This window comes from Caloenas nicobarica, chromosome 26 (genome assembly GCF_036013445.1).
Source record: "Caloenas nicobarica isolate bCalNic1 chromosome 26, bCalNic1.hap1, whole genome shotgun sequence".
Classification (NCBI taxonomy): domain Eukaryota; kingdom Metazoa; phylum Chordata; class Aves; order Columbiformes; family Columbidae; genus Caloenas; species Caloenas nicobarica.
The window spans coordinates 3,186,785-3,205,126 of record NC_088270.1 but is presented as its reverse complement, the minus strand read 5'-3'; the positions used below and the strand labels follow the sequence as shown (position 1 = coordinate 3,205,126).

The window sequence follows — 18,342 nt, the reverse complement described above, 5'->3', positions numbered from 1 at the left end:
CCTTCCCCCTGATCTCTCTTGACCTGGTTGACATTGTCACAACAGGTTGCTGCTCAGCTGAACTGCTCCATAAATACCATTTTTACTGTGCTGGGTGTTTGCACAGGCAGATAAACCTGGGAGCGACAAGGATTTGGAAGCACGCGGAGCTCACTGTTTGTGGCACAGGCCCTCGGTTGGGAAGCCTTGCAATCTAAGGTGCTCTCGAAAATAAACCACTAACTGTGCCAGTATCTAAAGCCTCGTCCTCTGCTGCGGTGGGTGGTGCCGTTCTCATCTCTCTGCTTTTCTGCACCAATCTATACCTGGGTCGCACTTGTCTCCTAACGCTGGAATGCAATGCAAAAACGTATTTTAGCCCTTTTTGGCAACTTCTTCAGTAAGATATAACTCCTTCCCTGTCCGCTTAAAGCCTTAAAAACTTTCTTCTTCAAGAGGTGTTGAATCTGTTTGCGTGAAGGGGTGTTATCCTGCAAGAACGTTTTTGGAAACGGTATTAGAATTGAGGGCCATCTGTTCCGCCTGCTCTGCTCTCAGACATTTAGCTTACGGAGTGGATGACTGATGCACATTTTACGAACATGCTTTCCAAATGTGTATTCGCTCAGCGGCAAGAAGTTGTTGCTTATCCTGGCTCAGATGCCTAAATATGCATCTGGTCGATTCCTAATCCAACAACTGCAGCGCTGCTCCAGGCTCGCGAGGTACCGATAGCTCCAGAGTGGATGCTGAGGTTTCCTTCTGCAAATGTCTTGTGGCTGCATTAGTGGAAGTTGAAATTTCCATTGCATGTACAGGGGAGAGCAAAGGTGATCACTCTGCTGCTTTTTCTTCCCCCAGAAAAGCAGCGTTTGGTTTCAAGGCTCTTTCTCTGCCGTTGCTTAACGTACAAGGGCTCGGTGTCTTTTCTCCAGCTGTGTGTTTGCTGCAAGCTGGGGAAAAAAGCAGCAAAGCGGCCGGAGAGGGGAAAGCACAGAGCATCTAAGTTCAGCAGCGCTGAGAACTGACTGGCAGATGGCATTTGCTGCTTGATATAAGGGGATTTGCCACATGACCTATTCAGGATCTGTGTCACGTGGCAAATTGATCAGACCTGGCATCTAATGTAAGAATAAATCTGGATCACCGTGGGAGCTGTAGCACAAAGGTGGCTTGCAGAGGAATCCACAAGGATCTGAGCTTTTTCCACAAAGATTTGCTGATGCTCACAAGAGCTCAATCCTGGTTTTCTTTCTGTGTTCAGGCAGTTTTATCTCCTTTTTTATAAATAAAGCAATTTGCTCCTTCTTACGCTTACAAGGATGGACAGACAGCTCCGGCAGTGGCTGCTGCATGAGGCCGAGAAGTCAACTGGAAGGAATCGGTTGGTGAAGCGGCTTGAATATTAACTTGACACCTAATTATATCCTCGGGGCTTATTTTTTCCATTCAGTCATACCCTGGTCTGTCTGCAGTTTCTGTGAGTGTGGGACGTTGTGTAGCTATCTAAATCCAGTCACGCTCGGGTAGACATTGGGGATGAAATTATCAGTTGTTAGAACTCTCCTGGCTCTGGTGCAGCAAGTAGCGTCTCTGAAATGTTTATATTTGCTTAAACCAAGCAGTATAGGTTAATCCTGTATAGACTTGAAAACAGAGGAGGTCTTTGGCCAAAGAGAGTATTCGCTCGATTTTGTAGCTCTTCTGAAATGGAATTCAACACCACAGTTCGTGTGGGAGTTGTGATGGGATCTGCACGGCCTCTGCTTGACCAGCATTGACTTTTTTCACCCTGATTCATATCCTGGCATTTCTTGAAAGCAAAGAACAGCTCTGACCAGTTTCTGCACCAACTCCCTCAAGTTAAATTTCTTACAGGCTTTCTCCTCTAAGGAAGAACTAAAGCAGCAGCCCAGCTGGGCTGTTTATGGCATCTGACAAGACCACAGCCTGAACTAGGATTTTAATAACATCCCGAACTAACCGACAGCGCTTGTTCTTTAGTCCCCCAGGTCCTCAAGAGCTGCACTGAATTCATTGAGAAGCATGGCATTGTGGATGGAATATATCGTCTGTCAGGGATCGCGTCCAACATCCAGAAACTACGGTAAGGACAGACCTGGGAGCACGGGGAGACCGTATTGGGATGTGCTGGGATCCTGGTGTCACCGTGCTGGCACAATTCATTCCTGCTGCTTCTTGCTCCTGGAGCCCGTTTTGAGCAGCTGATCTTTCTCCTTGCTGCTTTGGACTCGTGGCATTTTAGCAATTAATTGGGAACACGCAAGGAGTACTTGCATAATTCACGGTGGGTGGCATTGCCGGGCTGTGCAGGGGAAGGCGAGGTGTTTGTCCTCCCCATTTAGGAGCTCTTCTCATCACAGTAAATGGTCTTTGTCCTTCTGTGAGGCTGGTTTCCCTCCCATCATTTCATATGCACTTTTCTGTTGCGTAGGGACTGGGAGAACCTAGTGGGATGTGACTAATTCCAGTGGTGATCCCGGCCCCGCGGCCTCACCGAGGGCTATTTTCCATATGAAGGATTTCCCTGTTGTACCGGCTATTCCCGCGTTCAGTGGCCAGGTTCGAGCCGGTGCAGCTTCTGTACAAACCCTCACATGGATGGGTTTATTCTGGTTCAGCTTAATCCTGTGTCTCACTGCAGCGAGTTGCATTTTAAAAATCCGCTCCTGAGGATTTGATATGCAGACTCCAAAGACTCCGACTGTAGCTGTTGCCCACAGCAGTCTTGGCTGAATAAAATGTTTGCCCTTGTTACATCCCTTTAATTCCCCATTTTGACTTGTGCTGAACCATCTTTCTAATCACTGCCCTAGTCCATTTTTTCCCCTTTGTGTCGCCAAGACCATTTTCTCCTTCATTGTTTTCCAAAGGTGCTTTAAAAATGGTTTTCTAAAACTTTAATGGCATAATTCCCTGGTATAGTACAGAGAATAAAGTGACAGCCTAATTTTTCAGTTTTCTGAGATGTTCCAAACACAAAAGGAAGGGAGTACATGGCATAGCTTGTAAACATTGTCCCTGTTGTTCATCTAAATCACTACAGATTTTCATAAGTGTTTGATTAATGTAGGACACATTGCATTGCTGCAGTTTCCAGCTACATAAACAGATCATTAGGCTTATTCCAAAGCTAGAGCTGCAGTATCCTTATAAATGAGTCACCGTTCTTAAGTTTCACACAGAAGAATTGGATCTCCCGGATTTAAAGGGCTTTTTGGTTGAAGAGAAAGAGAATTTATTCCATGTGGGAGATTTACTCCGGGACAGGTTTGCCCTTTATTACTGCGTTAGCCGCCTTTATTTGGCAGAGCGAGTGTTGAGTTGGATGAGTATCCCTGAATTCCGGCTCTGGCTTTTTTTGAGAGCCTATGAAGTTGTATTCTCCTAACAAAATCTTCCTTTGGGGTCAAAAGAAATAAGATGTAGTCATCGAAACAGCCAATGCAGCGAGAAGAAAGGCTGAACGTCGGGGGGCTTCCCTTTCATTACTTGTATTTTCCTTCTGCAAGGGTAGGTCTCTGTCACAACGTGAGATTTATTTCTAGGGAAAATATACTGGAATAGGGCAGGATATGGCCGCGGAATCTCAGCCAAGGCTGAGTTTATTTGTACGGGCTGGGTTGGTGGTTGTTTTCCCTGATCTCCCTTCTGCGCTCTCTCTTCTGCGGAGCCAAGTGTAGGAAATAAGTTTCTCTCCCAGATATGAGTAAGTGATGAGTCAGAACGTGCCCGTGGAAGAGGAGTATTCCGAACGCTGGGGATTGTGGCTACGGACAATCCATCGGTTGGGGAAAACAGAGACCTTCATTTCCTTCCCTGCTGTCTGTGGGATGAGGACCTGGGGCGGACCGTTCGTGTCTGAAGAAGCAGAGACCTCTTCTGCCCCCAGGCTGGCATACAGTAGAAATGGTTTCCCTCACAAAGCCTTCGGGTTTACAAGGAGGAAGGAGCTCCTTCCTCGTCTTCTAAGGGAGCGAGCCAGCCCTTGGCCTTCTAAGCTCAGCTTTTATTTCATAAATGTTGGCGAGTTTGGTTTTTTCTCTCTCCCAGTCACAGCCCCTGGGAGTTAAATATTCAGGTTGTCTCCACGGTCTTAGAAAACATTCTCTGGAGACTCTCTTAGAGGAAAAGGGATTGCACACTAGTTGTAAAACTAATTTTAAAAGCCTTATTAAAAGAATATAAAAGTCTCATTTTGGAAAAATCTAGTCTAGCAGCACCACAACCATAGGGTGTGTGGCTTTGGTGACTCAGTATTTTTTTCCTGTAAATCAAGAAACTCTTGTTTTTCCTTACTGTAATTTGCACTGGATTTTATTTTCATTCCTCCTTTTCAAACCCCTTTGCTCATTTTCCTCTCCTTGTTTCCAGGCACGAGTTTGACTCGGAGCAGATTCCCGACCTGACAAAGGATATTTACATCCAGGACATCCACTGCGTGGGCTCCCTCTGCAAACTCTATTTCCGCGAGCTCCCCAACCCTCTGCTCACCTACCAACTCTACGAGAAGTTCTCCGTAAGTAGGGGCGATGCCTTTGGCTTTCCTCTTCAGCGTAACTTCATCTACACGGGTTAAACAGAGAAATCCTGAAAAGGATCCAGCAACAAGCTGAATTTGTCTTCCACACACTTTTCCTGTCTTATTTCTGCTTAATTTGGGGTTTTCTGGTTCCCCTTCAGGTTTTCTCACGCATGCTTTTGTCCTCCATATTGATTTTATTTTTGGGCCCCCAGTAGAAGGTTACTGGGACACTAATGGTGCTTTGCAAGAATTCCCCCATTGTTTGCTATTCCCCAATGATTCCTCAAACAGGAATGGGATTAGAAGCAAATGCTACTTGGATCTATGCCCGCTACAAAAAATTGCTTTGTAAAATTAAGATATCAAGTGGGCCAGGTCTTGATTTACTTGGCCTTTCTCACATTATGACGGACGCCTCTCCGAAGGCAGAGAAGAGCAGCAAAATCCACCTCACTACTGAAAAACGGTACATTTGCCACATGGTTCAAGATGCTGTGGCAGGTATTAAGTTTTATTTGCAGTTCAATCCCCTCCTGCCCTGTTCCAGGACGCTGTTTCTGCCGCTACTGATGAGGAACGGTTGGTGAAAATCCACGATGTCATCCAGCAGCTGCCGCCTCCTCACTACAGGTGAGCACAACCTTTATTATTTTATTATTGCTAGCATTGCAGGAGTGAAACGATACAATTCCCATTTTCCCTCTCGAGATAGCCACGCTGTACCCCTGTATATTAAAATGGTTTATGGCTAGATGTGCTGGTGGCATTTAGATTATTCCCGTCCACCTCAGTGGTTGCTGGATCCAGCCCTTGGGCTGAGATCATTTTTCCTTGAGCCAGGAGAGACTCCTCTCACCGCGCCCCAGTGTAAGTATTTGCTAAAGACAACTTTACTGTGAGGCTTAGAGTACATAGTTCAACATTTTTTGTTCTGTGAGCTGTCACACCAAAAGAAAGTAATGAACTGGGGTTTGTTTTGTAAACTGAAGCATGGCTTTGCTCATTGGTGCTGAACATTTGCCTATCTCCTGTTTTCCAGGACGCTGGAGTTCCTAATGAGACACTTAGCTCGTCTAGCTGATTACTGCTCCATCACAAATATGCACACAAAGAACTTAGCAATCGTCTGGGCTCCAAACCTCCTAAGGTACTCTTTTGTTCCCCCCCACCATTTAAATACAAGATAAGTTCTTTTATTTATAGCAAACTGATACCTGTTTTGCAGAAAATCATAACTTCCAGCAGTTGAGAAAGATCTTCCTGCCTTCCATCCAATGTGTTCTTCTCCTCCCATAAAGTTTCTGATGGGAAGTTATGCCGAGCAGGCGCTTTTCTAGATGATAATTTCCCCTCTCCTGATCAGATGAGGCTAATGTGTCCTTGATCATCCAGGAAAATGTGTTCAGTGGCATCACTGATTTCCCAGTGCATAAGTCTCTAGAGTCTAATTTGACAGCTTTTGGCTGTAAAAATTCAGACTTGTGGAAATGATTTTGGATAAATCCGTCTCCTAAAATTTGTTTTGAATGTACGTAATAGGGTAGTTTAAAATTAATGATGTGATTTTAAAATTTTGGTTTAAAAGAAAAAAATCACCCTGGCCTCTATTGTACTAATTTCTGGACTGCTTTTGTTACCAACCTGAGAAATCCGAGTCATAGATTCCCCTGTGTGCCATTAATGAGGGTAAGCTCTTTTCTCCTTCCTGACAATTTACCCACAAGCAGTCAAATGATCCCTTGTTTGATTTTTCTTTTGTGAACATCGGGGTACTTGCTGGGCAGGATCAGGTGAAGACATTCCCTGCTAGAGGGGAACCACGTTAGAAAGGCCACGGTGAGTTTTGTACAATGCGACTGCATTAAACTGCTGCCATTCACAGTGTCTGGAAATCAGTTAACCAAAAGATTCCTGCTTTTTGTACACAGTTCATTTACCTCAGTCCCGACATTTTGCACGTTCTTTGTCCTTCTAGACTCAAACTTGACCCCAAAATCTGGCTATAAATCACTACAGTCACTATGATAATTTGTGTAAAGCTTTGATGAGATTTAATCTCTTACCTGCCTCTAAAGTCTCGCCTGCCTGCACAACCTAACCCAAAAGGAGAACATCTTCCCATGTTCCCATTTCATTTCATCCGCCTTTTCTTCAGATCAAAGCAGATTGAGTCTGCCTGCTTCAGTGGAACAGCCGCCTTCATGGAGGTGCGGATCCAGTCGGTGGTTGTGGAATTCATCCTGAACCACGTGGACGTCCTCTTCAGCTCCAAACTCAGCTCGGTCATACGCGATGGAGCAGGTGAGCGTCTTCCTCCAGCTCCTCTACCTTGAGCAAAAAAGGTAGCAGATGTTCAAGGAGTATCTGAGCCTCCCATAGGACATCTTAAATATGTTTTTAGTATAACTGAGAGGACAGATTTCCAGGGTTATGATGTTAGAACCCCTTGAGTAACTCCTAAGACCATAAGTATATTTTTTCCAATGAAAACGAGTGGAGTTGCACCACGAAGAAAGTTTACTCTGTTAGATCAACAAACATGGATACCACAAGCTATTATTACTTCTGAGCAGCATTAAGTGGTACCATCTGCTTCGATAACCTGCCCTTCCTATGAAATGTGCAAAGTCCATGCAGTTACCAGCACCTGTGGGGTGCAAATAGCTGTTTTTTCCACTGTATTTGCAGTTCCCCACTTTTAAGCAAGCCCTACCTCTACTTAATAGCAGAGTTGCTCTAAGTCCAGCTTGTGTTCCTACTGGAAGGCAATTTGAAGTCAATAGGAGCCAAGGGTTAGCTTGGCTGAACAGTCATAGCCCACAGCAGGCTGAGCTCTGCCAGGGGAAGATAAGCACACTAAGAATCCCAGCCAAATGATTATCCAGGCTTAGAACGGACTATGTAAATTCAGCTAATTGTTTAATGACTTGGTCACTCGCATTCGGTGTGCTCTGACACAAAAATGCTGGGGAGAATGGTCAGGCTATTTCACAGCGTATCAGCATCTCTTCGGTGCTTCCAAGAGCCCGGTTTTGAGCATGGATTTCTCCCTGCGCCTGTCCCTAAGAGGTGCAAGTGGTGTTCCCAAGCCTGCTTTAGTCTGTAGCAGTTTCGGTCACACGTGGCATTTGCTGTTGCACCGAGAAGGTGCACCTGGGAATGACCGAAGCCAAGCTTTATCAGAAGAAAAACCATCACCTTCTTGACAGAATTTTGCATACAGATGAAGCTAAAGTAAAAGTATGTCAGTGGAGATTTCTAACCTACCTGCTTCCCTCTGCTTCTTTTTTTTTCTTTCTAAAATACACTAAGCTGCTCACATAATAGAGAATTTTTTTTTTTTGGTCATACATACCTCTGACAAAATGGTTGTTTTGACCACGTCTTTCAGTGGCTGGGGTAGCAAAGATTGCAAAAAACACAGCACCTCCCTAGACACACAGACCTGGAGCTTTGATCTCCGTCCCGCTGGTTTCTGATTCTCCCTGTGGTTTTCCCTTGCAGGGCACAGCTCTTTGTCCCGGCCCAAGTCGCTGCTGGTGTCCTCTCCTTCCACCAAGCTGCTGACGCTGGAGGAGGCGCAGGCGCGGACACAAGCCCAGATCAACTCTCCCATCGTGGCAGACAGCAAATACATCGAAGTGGGAGAAGGTCCTGCAGCTTTACAGGGGAAATTCCACACAGTCATAGACTTTCCATCTGAAAGGTAGAGACGAGTTTCCTTTCCAGCATCTGTCATAAATTTTATTTTAATTATTACTACACCAAAAACTTGCTGATATTGACTTAGACTAGTCATACATGAAGTTTTCTTGCCAGTTTTCCACCTGCTTTGGACAATCTGAGGACTCGGCTTAACTCAATTGTCTGGTAGACTTAGTTGAGCCACAGAACTTCTGTGCCGCTCCCTGCTTTTTAGCAGGGTTATCATTAAATGTATAAAGCCATGTCGTATGTGATGCATATGTACTAGTCATGCACACAGACGTGTAAACAGAGTGAACACCTGGAAACACTGGGGTTTTCCAGATTTCAGGACTAATTGCCTGTAACAAATCCAAGTTCCCCTCGAGATGTCATCAAGTCTGTCCAGTTGCTCCACTAGAAATTAAGTATGACAGTGGGAGGAGGCGGATGTGATTTACAGCACGAGTGAGAGATGGTTTTGAATACCCTTTACAGAGAACTGGTGCATCTGCCAGCTAAATGAAAGCCACCCCTTAGCTGCTGCACTGTACACATATGGAGCCTTTGCTCACCTGCTTGGCATAGTTTGGTGGGATTTACCCAGCAAGACTTTAAGGCCGAGCCATAAGAACGAAAACACCCTCACCTAGTTAAAAGAGACCAAGTTTCTAAGCTTTACTTCAGCAGAAACCAGGTAGTGCTAATAGCAAATAACCATTGGCAGGAATTAAACGCAGTTTTCCCTTCCAAAAATTTGCTCTGTTTTCTCACTCCAGAAAAAGACCGCCCAGCAAGATGAAGAAATCGCCAGTTGGCAGCTGGCGTTCCTTCTTCAACCTGGGAAAATCGTCGTCCGTGTCCAAACGCAAACTACAGCGCAATCCCAGCGAGCCCTCGGAAATGAAAGCCATAGCCCTGGCAGGTAAGGGTGCAAACCCAGCTTCCAAGAACCCGGGGTTTCCAGCAATGCAGAATTCACATTTTCAGTGTGATTTTATCTCCTTCTAGCGTTCAATCCATGTATAACACCTTCCATTAACATACCTTTCCTAAATTGGTCTTGCATTAGCTTGGAATAATTCCTTCTGACGTGTTGGTGTGTTCTCAAAAGGCACACAACTAAACTAGGTAAAGGCACACAACTAAACTAGGTAAAGGCACACAACTAAACTAGGTAAAGGTGCTATTCCACAAACACATTCACCCCAACAGCTGTACCACTGTGACTGGAGAAGGCACCCGACAACCTTTTATAGCTGCATTGTGGTCCCTTCCAACCTGGGATCCTTTGTATATAGACTTGAATTCTCAGCCGTTTCCATATATTGTTTGCTGTCTCTTTCCAAATTTAAAAATAGCAACAATATGCTTTTGTGGTAAAACACCACAAATCCCCAAACATGGGCCAGTGAGGACTTTTATCCCATCTTCTCCCTGGTTCCATTTTTAAATTATAACCCTCAGAGTCTTCAGTATAATAAACACATTATATGACTGTCCTTAAAGACTGTCTGAAAGGGACCGCTGTAGGGCCATGCGCAGCAGGACTGCGTCTGCCTTAGACAATAAAGATTTTTAAGAGTGGAACAGGATAAACGTTTCTCTAAAGGCTTTGGAGTAAAGACAAAACCAAGAAAAACCCAACCTCAAAACAAAAGAGCAGAACCGTGACTCCCAGGACACTGGTACTGTTGCTAGAAACCCATTTGTTTCTTGCTGCCACCATAACCAAATATAAACTATTTTTATAATTCAGCCTCTCACCATCTCGCTTGCGTTTCCTTAGGTGGACGAGGAGACAGCGGGACCCTTCGCTCAGCCAAAAGTGAAGAATCGCTCACCTCTCTGCATGCGGTTGATGGTAAGACAAAATCTTTTGTACCTGCCCTTTTAGTGTGTGTGCATTGAAAGATGCGGTTTGACATTACTGACTGCAAATATTGAACAGGGCAGATTTTCTACCCATCCAGTAAAAGCTGGACTGGGTAATTAGTGAAGCAGCTTGCCACTGCCCAACACATACGGGTATCACAGAGAAATGTTCTTCAGGTCTTTGTTTTCCTTCTGAGGTAAAAAAGGCAAACGTCTTGCTTTTGTATAGCCAGCACTGCCTACATTTGTTCCTTGCCATCTCCCCTTTCTATTCTAAGGTGGAAAAGGTGGCATCAGGAAGGAAGATGCTTTCTAAGAAAGCCTTAGGTCTACGGCACACTTAGGCTAGTTTTGCTTTCACAAACTGCTTCGTTTCAGACTAGGTCAGACCTGACAACTGCTGTAAAAGAGTTTGAGCAAATGTAATAAAGAGTTGCTGCTAACTACAGCGCTTTTGCATTAGAGGTCACCAGGTGAGCATCTTACACACAGCCTTGAGACTACTTTAAAAACACAAACCCATCGCCTCCTGGACAGTAACATTTTGAGACTAGCCCTTATGTATCTGTTCATTCCCAGGTGAATCTAAACTGTTTCGACCCAGAAGACCCAGGTCCAGTAGTGACGCCCTGTCCGCTTCCTTCAACGGAGAGCTCTTGGGAAACATGAATCGCTGCAACTCTTACGACAACCTGCCCCACGATGACAGCGATGGGGACGAGGGGCTCATCCACGTTCCCGCCCTGATTTCTCCTCGATCTGCCGAAGATGTCGACCTGAGCCCCCCAGATATCGGAGTCGCCAGCCTAGATTTTGACCCAATGTCTTTCCAGTGCAGCCCGCCCCAAGCAGAGTCCGAGTGCCTGGACAGCAGCACTTCCCTGCTGGAATCAGTCGGCATCAATAAGGAGAAGCCGAGCCTGCTAAAGAAGGATTTAGAATCAGGCAGCCAGTCCCAGACACCAGGCAGTGCCACGAGCTCTGAGCCAGTCTCCCCTTTCCAAGAGAAGATGAGTCCCTTCTTTACCCTGGACCTGAGCCCCACGGAAGAGAAAGCCTGCAAACCCCACGCCTTCTCGCCCAAGGTGGGCCGAAAGCCCCCCAGATCTCCGCCGCTGCCCATGCCAGAACCCGTCTCCTTCGCGCTGCCCAGCCGTGTGTCAGAATCGATCGGAGGAGCGTCCATCGCGGCCAGAAACTCCTCTGCTTCCAGCTGGAGCAAAGGGCTTGGCATCACCGAAATCACAAACAGGTCCCCAACCCAGATGTCCTTGCCCCTGCAAAGCAGTGACACAGGAGCAGGGGAAGGAGCCCACCAGGAGCTCCAGCACGCCCAGCTAGTGGCTGCTGGCAAGGCAGAGGTGCCAGAAGAAGGGGAGAGACCAATATCGAGCAGTCAGAATAAGACTGTACCCACTGGACACACACAGCCAGGTACAGTGCATTTTCCTCCATTCTTTCTTTAAGTTCCAAAGGGGACCTGCTCTCAGAAACATCCTCCTCTGCGTGCCTTTTAGGAGAGGGGATTGCCCGTCGGTTCTGATCACAAGTGTCTTGCAGGGCTGTGCAGATCAGTAAGGTCTTAACCTCTGCCTTCTCCCTACATCACACAGAACGCAGATAAGTTTCCATAATCCTTTGAATACCGCTTTTTTGTTCCCCATCCTGTCATATGTGAAAATCTATAGCATGTCCTTCTAAATCATTTCAGCCAATAGACCATCTAAGACTTTTCATTTTTAAATTAAAAATCTGCCAACACTTGAAGAGAGGACCTTTTCATCTAAAACCTTATGATCAAAACTGCGTAAGGGTATCTCATTCTCTTCTACCTACTTCCTACCTCTCTAGAAATGCAAGAGGAGCCTTTAGACAATCTCTTGTGTTTTTTTTCCTTTTTGTGATCAACTGCCGTGCTATTGAGCAGCGTTTGCATGTGAGACAAAGATATAGTGTTTCACATCAGAAGGAACTGCCACTGTGAAAGCGTGGAAAGCATCTATTTTTCTATAATAGTCGTTAAGGTTAGGTCACTCTCCTTACTGGGTAACGTACAATCACTCTCTCTCTCAATTTTCCCCCCATTAGGAGCAGTTGCCCTCGACTCCCCCCAGGATCCTGTTCCCGTCAGTTCTGTGTCTCTTATCCCTCCTCCTCCTCCGAAAAACGCGGCGCGCATGCTAGCCCTAGCGTTAGCCGAGTCCGCGCAGCAAGCGTCCGCTCAGTCCCAGAAAAGGCCAGGAGATGCTCATTCTGAAAGCACAAATTACGGAGAGACGGAAGCTGGCACAGCTCTAGAAAAGCTCCATCTCTCTGCCGGTGCTCCAGACAAGCTCCACCTGTACACCAGTCTGCCCGAGAACCGACTTCACTTCCAGACTGGGGCACCAGTAGAGCAGGATTGCCAAGGTAGCGGCGCACCCGGGGAGCAGAACCACCCGCCGGGGGCACCTGGAAACCGGGACCCAGGGGACGTGGCCGGGAGCAGAGATGGGGAGCAGGAGCAGTCCGGCTTGCATCCCGGTAAAGTGGGGGACAAAGATCACGTCCCCTCCCACGCTGGGGACTGGGAGCACAAACCCCACCATGCTCCAGCTGCACTGCCTGACTGGGAAGCACCCACACCAGACCTGGCTGTAGATAAGCCCCAAATCCGTCCCTGCACCTCTGGGGACAAGGAGCACCTTCCTGCCTGCACAGCCGATGACAAACTTCAGTCCTCTCCTGTTGCAACCACCGGGGAGAAAAGCGCCTCTGCTCCGATGCCATATTTAACAACTATCCAAACAGCGACTGAGCCCAACCGCGGGCCAGCGGGTCTGGCAGATGTCCCTGTCACAGCCGCACCGCGCACAGCCGGCCAGCCGGCCCCGGCGCACAGGCAGGACCCCCAGTCCGCAACGGGACAAGTGCCAGCGGCCTCGGCAAAAACATCGAGTAGTTCCAATCAGGTACGTGGATGTGTCCTCCCGGCCTCGCGTGTTTTTGCAAGCACAGTGTCCACGCGCAGCTTGTATCCCAATATACCTTGGTTTTAAGGAGAAAAAGCGTCTGCTGGGAGTGTCTGCTGCAGGGAATGCCAGTTTAAGAGTGCCAGAAACAAGGAAGAATTTTTGCATCCTCTCTTCAGGGAGGCTGACAAAATCCTCTTCCAACATCCTCTTTAGGAAAGCAGGTCAGATTCCATGTGTGAGTGTTAGACGTGGAAATGTCCGCTCAGAAATCCAGATTGCTGCCCGTGAACCAGGCACACCTGCAGCCTGTCTTGGGCACCACAGGCCCATTTCAGGAAGGGATTTCTGCGGTGTTACACTGCTTCATCTGCTCCCCAGGAGTTTAAATCCAGATACGCTGTCATTAGGACGAGTATAATACATTTATGAGCAGACCACCTAACAAAACATTCCTAACAAAATCTCCACAGCACAGAAAAAACAACTTATATTGAACTAATGCGTACAAGCATCTGTGAGATTTTAACTACAGATTTGGAGCGCTTGCCTCTAACTTCTACCTGTTTCTTCCCTATAGGTATGGGGAACAACTGCACCCGAAAAGCCACCTGAGCCCACGCCTGTTTTCGTCTCTGAAAACAGTTCGACCACCCGCTGCTCTTCTTCCGTGCCCACGGGCCACCAGAGCCATTTGGAGAAACCTCGGGAGACCACGAGGGCTCCCCCACTGCACCTGCGCTCCGAGTCCGTCCCCACTCACTCTTCCTACAGCTTCACGCCTCCTGTCCCGCCCGTGAGAACGCTGGAGAGCAAAATTGCCGCTGCCATGCACTCCAACAACGCGGACGCCATCAACAACTCCAATTATCAGGCCTTCCTGTCCTCCTCCATGCTGGCCTCCTCCGTGGAGGAAGCGCTGCTGCTGCCGCCGCCTCCACCACCTAAGCACGCGTCCCTGCAGCCCGTGTACGTGCCGCATCCCAAACCCGAGAGCATCCCCGAGCCCTCTGGTCCAGACACCTACCTGCACCACAAGCCGACCTCCATCCATCAGTACAGACCCGAGAGCGTTCCTCCTCACCTCTCCTACCACAGCAAACCCGACCCGCACCCAGCCTACCCGCCTCGCTCGGAGACACCTGCGGCCGCCCGCTACAACACCTACGTGAACCAAGGCAAGAGCACCCCAGCTCTCCACTCCAAACCTCGCAGCCGGACGGAGTTCGCGTCCTCCGTGAGCCCCACGGGGCTGCGCAGCGCCGGCTACGCCGAGGACACTCCTCCGTACCCCACTATCCGCAGGGTTCAGTCGCTGCACGTCCCCACCCCTGCGGCCACAGCCATCCGCTCCGTCCCCATTTCGCGGACCGAGGTGCCTCCGGACGACGAGCCGGTGTACTGCCCGCGGCCGCTTTATCAATACAAGCCATATCAGCCCCACTCTGACTACCACGTCACTCAGCTGCAGCCTTATTTTGAGAACGGGCGGGTGCATTACCGCTACAGTCCTTATTCCAGCTCTTCCAGCTCCTCTTACTACACCACAGCCGACGGGAGCTTTTATGACCTGGATCCCTACAGCACCGTGCGGGTCAGACCTTTCCATGCCCTGCCCAGCCGAGACTTTGCGTCCTACGCGTCCCGGCTGCAAAGCAAAGGCCTGTACCGCTATCCCAGCCTGTCCGCCTACCCCCGGGGGGGGCTCATCGGCCACCTGACAGGCAAAGAGCACAGCTTCATCAGCAGAGACGTGCCTCCCGCCCCGGACATCAAGCACATGTACATGTCGTGGGACCTGGAGGACATGGAGAAGTACCGCATGCAGTCCATCCGGCGGGAGAGCCGCACACGCCAAAAGGCGAAAGGGCCGGTGATGTCCCAGTACGACAACGTGGCCCCGGTGCTGCAGGAGGAACTGGGAGGACTGGATGTGATTCACTTGCGCAGCAAATCAGATCCTGGGAAAACTGGTCTCCTCACCGTGGCGGAAGGGAAGGAGGGGAGGTACCCAGCCAAAGCGGCTACGCCCGAGGGGGACGAACGTTACTACATGCAGCACCCCGAGCTGGAGCCGGACAGAAGCCACTACCACGGAGGAGCGTACGGGAACGGGCAGGCGGAGAAGCCATCCCTTCCCCAAAAACAGAGCAGCGTCCGCAACAGGAAGGGGCACGAGCCGGGCTGCAACACCGGTGAGCACCGGACGCACTTGCAGCAAGACGCGAGCCACAGGCAGCCTTCCGAACCCAAAAACGGGCCCCCTTACCCCGAGTACAGAGCCAAAGGTGGCCCCGAGCCGCCCGAGCCCATCGGTTACCAGCACTCGGGCGGGAAGTACGTCCCGGCAAACCAGGAGACCCTGAGACTGAACCACAAGGAGGTGAGGTTGGCGGAGGAGAGGCCGGATTTGGAGAGGTCTCGAGCCAGACCGACCCCGTCCACGGAGAAACACTCCAGAGACTGCTATAAAGAAGAGGAACACGCCGCCTCGCCCATGGCACCGCCGCCCAAACCCGAACGGAGCCACAGCCTCCGAATGCAGCACCCCGAAAGCACAGAGAGGGACTCTGCCATCCTGTACCCTTACCAAACCCTGGGGAAACGCCAAAGCGCTATGACTGTGGTGTCCCAGTATGATAATTTGGAGGATTACCATACCATGCCTCAGCACCAAAGAGGGGGCTACGTGGGAGGAGGGGGGTTTGTGCCCCCCGGTTTTACCCACGTGCACAGTAGAACTTACGCCACGGCCCTGGGCCAGGGAGCCTTCCTGCCGAGCGAGCTGTGTTTGCAGAGGCCTGAGACAGAGGTGCACGTCGAGTGAGCTGTGGGGGAAAGCAGGGATAGAGTCTAAGCAGCCTCTGCTGGACAGCGGACTGTTTTATTTTTTCAGTGACGGAAAAAAAGAAAAATACCCCAATCTTGCCCCGATGAGCAAAGCAAACCCCACCCTCAGCCCCACCTCTCCCAGCCCACCACTCACTGTTTTTACGTAGTAGAGATTTAGCTTTTTCACGTAGTTTTGAGACAACTGGAACGGCAGGGCAGGCTCTTGGCACACAGAGAGGCCGGGTAGAGGCCAAAGAGATGCTGTTGGGGCAGGGAGGGAAGAAAAAAAACCTTCCTTGGATTTGACGTTGGCGTTTACCAGCGCTTCCTCGCTGCACCTCCGTGGTCCTGTGCATGTGGGACCGTGCATGCCGCTGCTCACCCCGCCTGTCGTACGTTTATTGTAAGCCAGCTATGGAAGCCAAGCAGGGCACGTTTGCATTTCTCATACCAAAAGGAAAAAAAAAAAAAATCACACAAGTACACCAAACCACACACGGACAGTTGGGAACAGCACAGCATTTCATGGCAATTCCTCTTTGCTGCTATCACAGTCCAGGCAATTTAATACCCTGTTGTGGCTGGCCAGACAGTATCATCTCTTTACAAAAAAATTACTATCAAAATATAAAAAAAAAAAATCTCTATAGCATTATGCCCAGCTTGTAAATTGGAGCCCAACTTCCCAACTAGGAACGACTGTGTAAGTGCTGAGTTACCTGCATGACCAGCTATTTGCCCTGGGCTGGATCCTGCCACTCTTAGATCAGGGAAAGCTCTGACCTTAAACCAAAGGTCTGCAGGGCACAGCTTGCTGTAATCTTTAAATTCTGCACCGGCAAGGGGATCCCCACGAAGTCGCGGCACACGCAGAGTAGGTACATGCTGTCTATGCGTTGTGAAATCGTGCCGCCTCCCGTAGCCCAAGTGTAGCTCACCCCAGTGTTCGGTCAGCCGGAGGGACAGAAGGCCAGTGCACTCTCTAGAATACAAATAAAATGTTGTCCTAGGTAATTAAAAGCTTTCCGTATTGCAAAAGAAGCCAGGCAGCATCTCGTGTGCAGCCTCTCACTTCCCGGGGCTCGCTACAACCCCCCATTAAAAAGCACATCCATTCCAGTAGGCAGAGCTTGCAAGCAATACTTGAGATATAGGAGGTTTTTTTAAAATGTTCACTGATAAATTCCAAGGCCATTCCTGTCTTGTGCGGTTGAAGAACTTCTCTACCTGTTTGGTATCTCTAATGTTTTATTAAAAACCTGGAGGTCCTGCAGTTAGCACACAGCTGTGTAAGTCAAAGGGAACTCAGATTTTTTTTTTTTTTTTTTTTTTAACAAAAGTTTCACAGCTATTTTGGGGGCTTTAAAAGCATAAGGAAAACCTGCTTCTAGTAGTTAACCAGCCTTTAGCCGTTTGCTGCTTTTAATCTTGTAGAATCTCTGGAACTGTTTCGGTAACACTACCTTATGGTAGCGTTACACTATTTTATCGTGCAATGCTGTTGTTTTAAGCATTTTCTTTAGAAGAACTGTCCCTATATGTTACAGAAATAAATCTTGCGGTGAGAAAAGAGAAGAGGAAAAAAAAGCAGCACAGCGATCCAGGTTGCCACAGTCTCCTTGAGAGTAATTACCAGGTAGAGGGGTTGGGTTTTTTGTGAGATAATACTTTTTGCATGCCGAGGTCTGCAGTCAAAGCAGGGACAAGGTGTTTGGTTCAGGCTATTTGGGATTCAGGTAACAAGAGCTGGAGGTCAAACCTCTCTCTCCACGAAAGCCTTAACTCCCCAGTCCTGCCCCCGCAGCAACGCTCCTAAACCTCCGCTTTAGCCTTACGTCACCCAGGACTATCCTACTGTGAGGGGGCTCCTGCTAATTGTGAACGCCTCTCTGGATTTTCCTGCCCAAAGCCACTGTCTCCTTCTAGAGATCAAGTGCCATCCCTGGACAACTCGTATTCCTTAAATGTTCGTGCTGCTCCTGCCTGAGCCTGGGCTCCTCAGCTCGCTGCATCGTATGATGCTGAGAACCCAAACTTAATTTCTGTGCACCAGCGGTGAGCCACAAATACGCAAATTAAAAAAAAAAAACAAAAAAACCCAGTAAAATAAAAAAGGTTAAGGCACCGGCTTTTGCCAGACGATAACGCAGATGAGCACCTTTCTTTTCGGTGTTGCTGCTGCCTGTGGCTTAAGCGTCTCAATGCGATTCTGCAGTCACCTCCGCATCCACCCCACACCAAGCCATACAGCGAGCTATGCAGTTCTGCTCTTGCACTGTGGTTAATCCCGTGGTCCTTAGAAAGTGTTTTCCATCCTCATTAATTCAAGATAAAGCTATATTTTTCAAAAAGTCATAGCTGAGATTAAACAGGGCGTTATGCATCAGAGCAAGGAGGGGAGGTTGCACCAGGTATCTAGTTGGTAGGTCAGTTCTTGGCGTCCTAGCAGAGAAATGGGAGAGAGCAAAGGGATGG

At 48.6% G+C, this 18,342-nt stretch overlaps 1 protein-coding gene across 1 annotated transcript in view; it reads left to right on the top strand.

Annotated features, from left to right (window-relative positions):
* Positions 1-17,051, top strand: part of ARHGAP32 (Rho GTPase activating protein 32) — a 179,357-nt gene extending 162,306 nt beyond the window's left edge. Inside the window, exons 13-23 of the mRNA XM_065652158.1 lie at positions 1,984-2,086; positions 4,375-4,519; positions 5,073-5,155; positions 5,565-5,672; positions 6,681-6,826; positions 8,030-8,231; positions 8,989-9,134; positions 9,999-10,073; positions 10,664-11,518; positions 12,173-13,035; positions 13,616-17,051. Coding sequence (XP_065508230.1) covers positions 1,984-2,086; positions 4,375-4,519; positions 5,073-5,155; positions 5,565-5,672; positions 6,681-6,826; positions 8,030-8,231; positions 8,989-9,134; positions 9,999-10,073; positions 10,664-11,518; positions 12,173-13,035; positions 13,616-15,862 — 4,973 coding nt within the window. The 3' untranslated portion in view covers positions 15,863-17,051. The remainder of the gene's footprint in view (positions 1-1,983; positions 2,087-4,374; positions 4,520-5,072; positions 5,156-5,564; positions 5,673-6,680; positions 6,827-8,029; positions 8,232-8,988; positions 9,135-9,998; positions 10,074-10,663; positions 11,519-12,172; positions 13,036-13,615) is intronic.
* Positions 17,052-18,342: the final 1,291 nt, after the last annotated feature.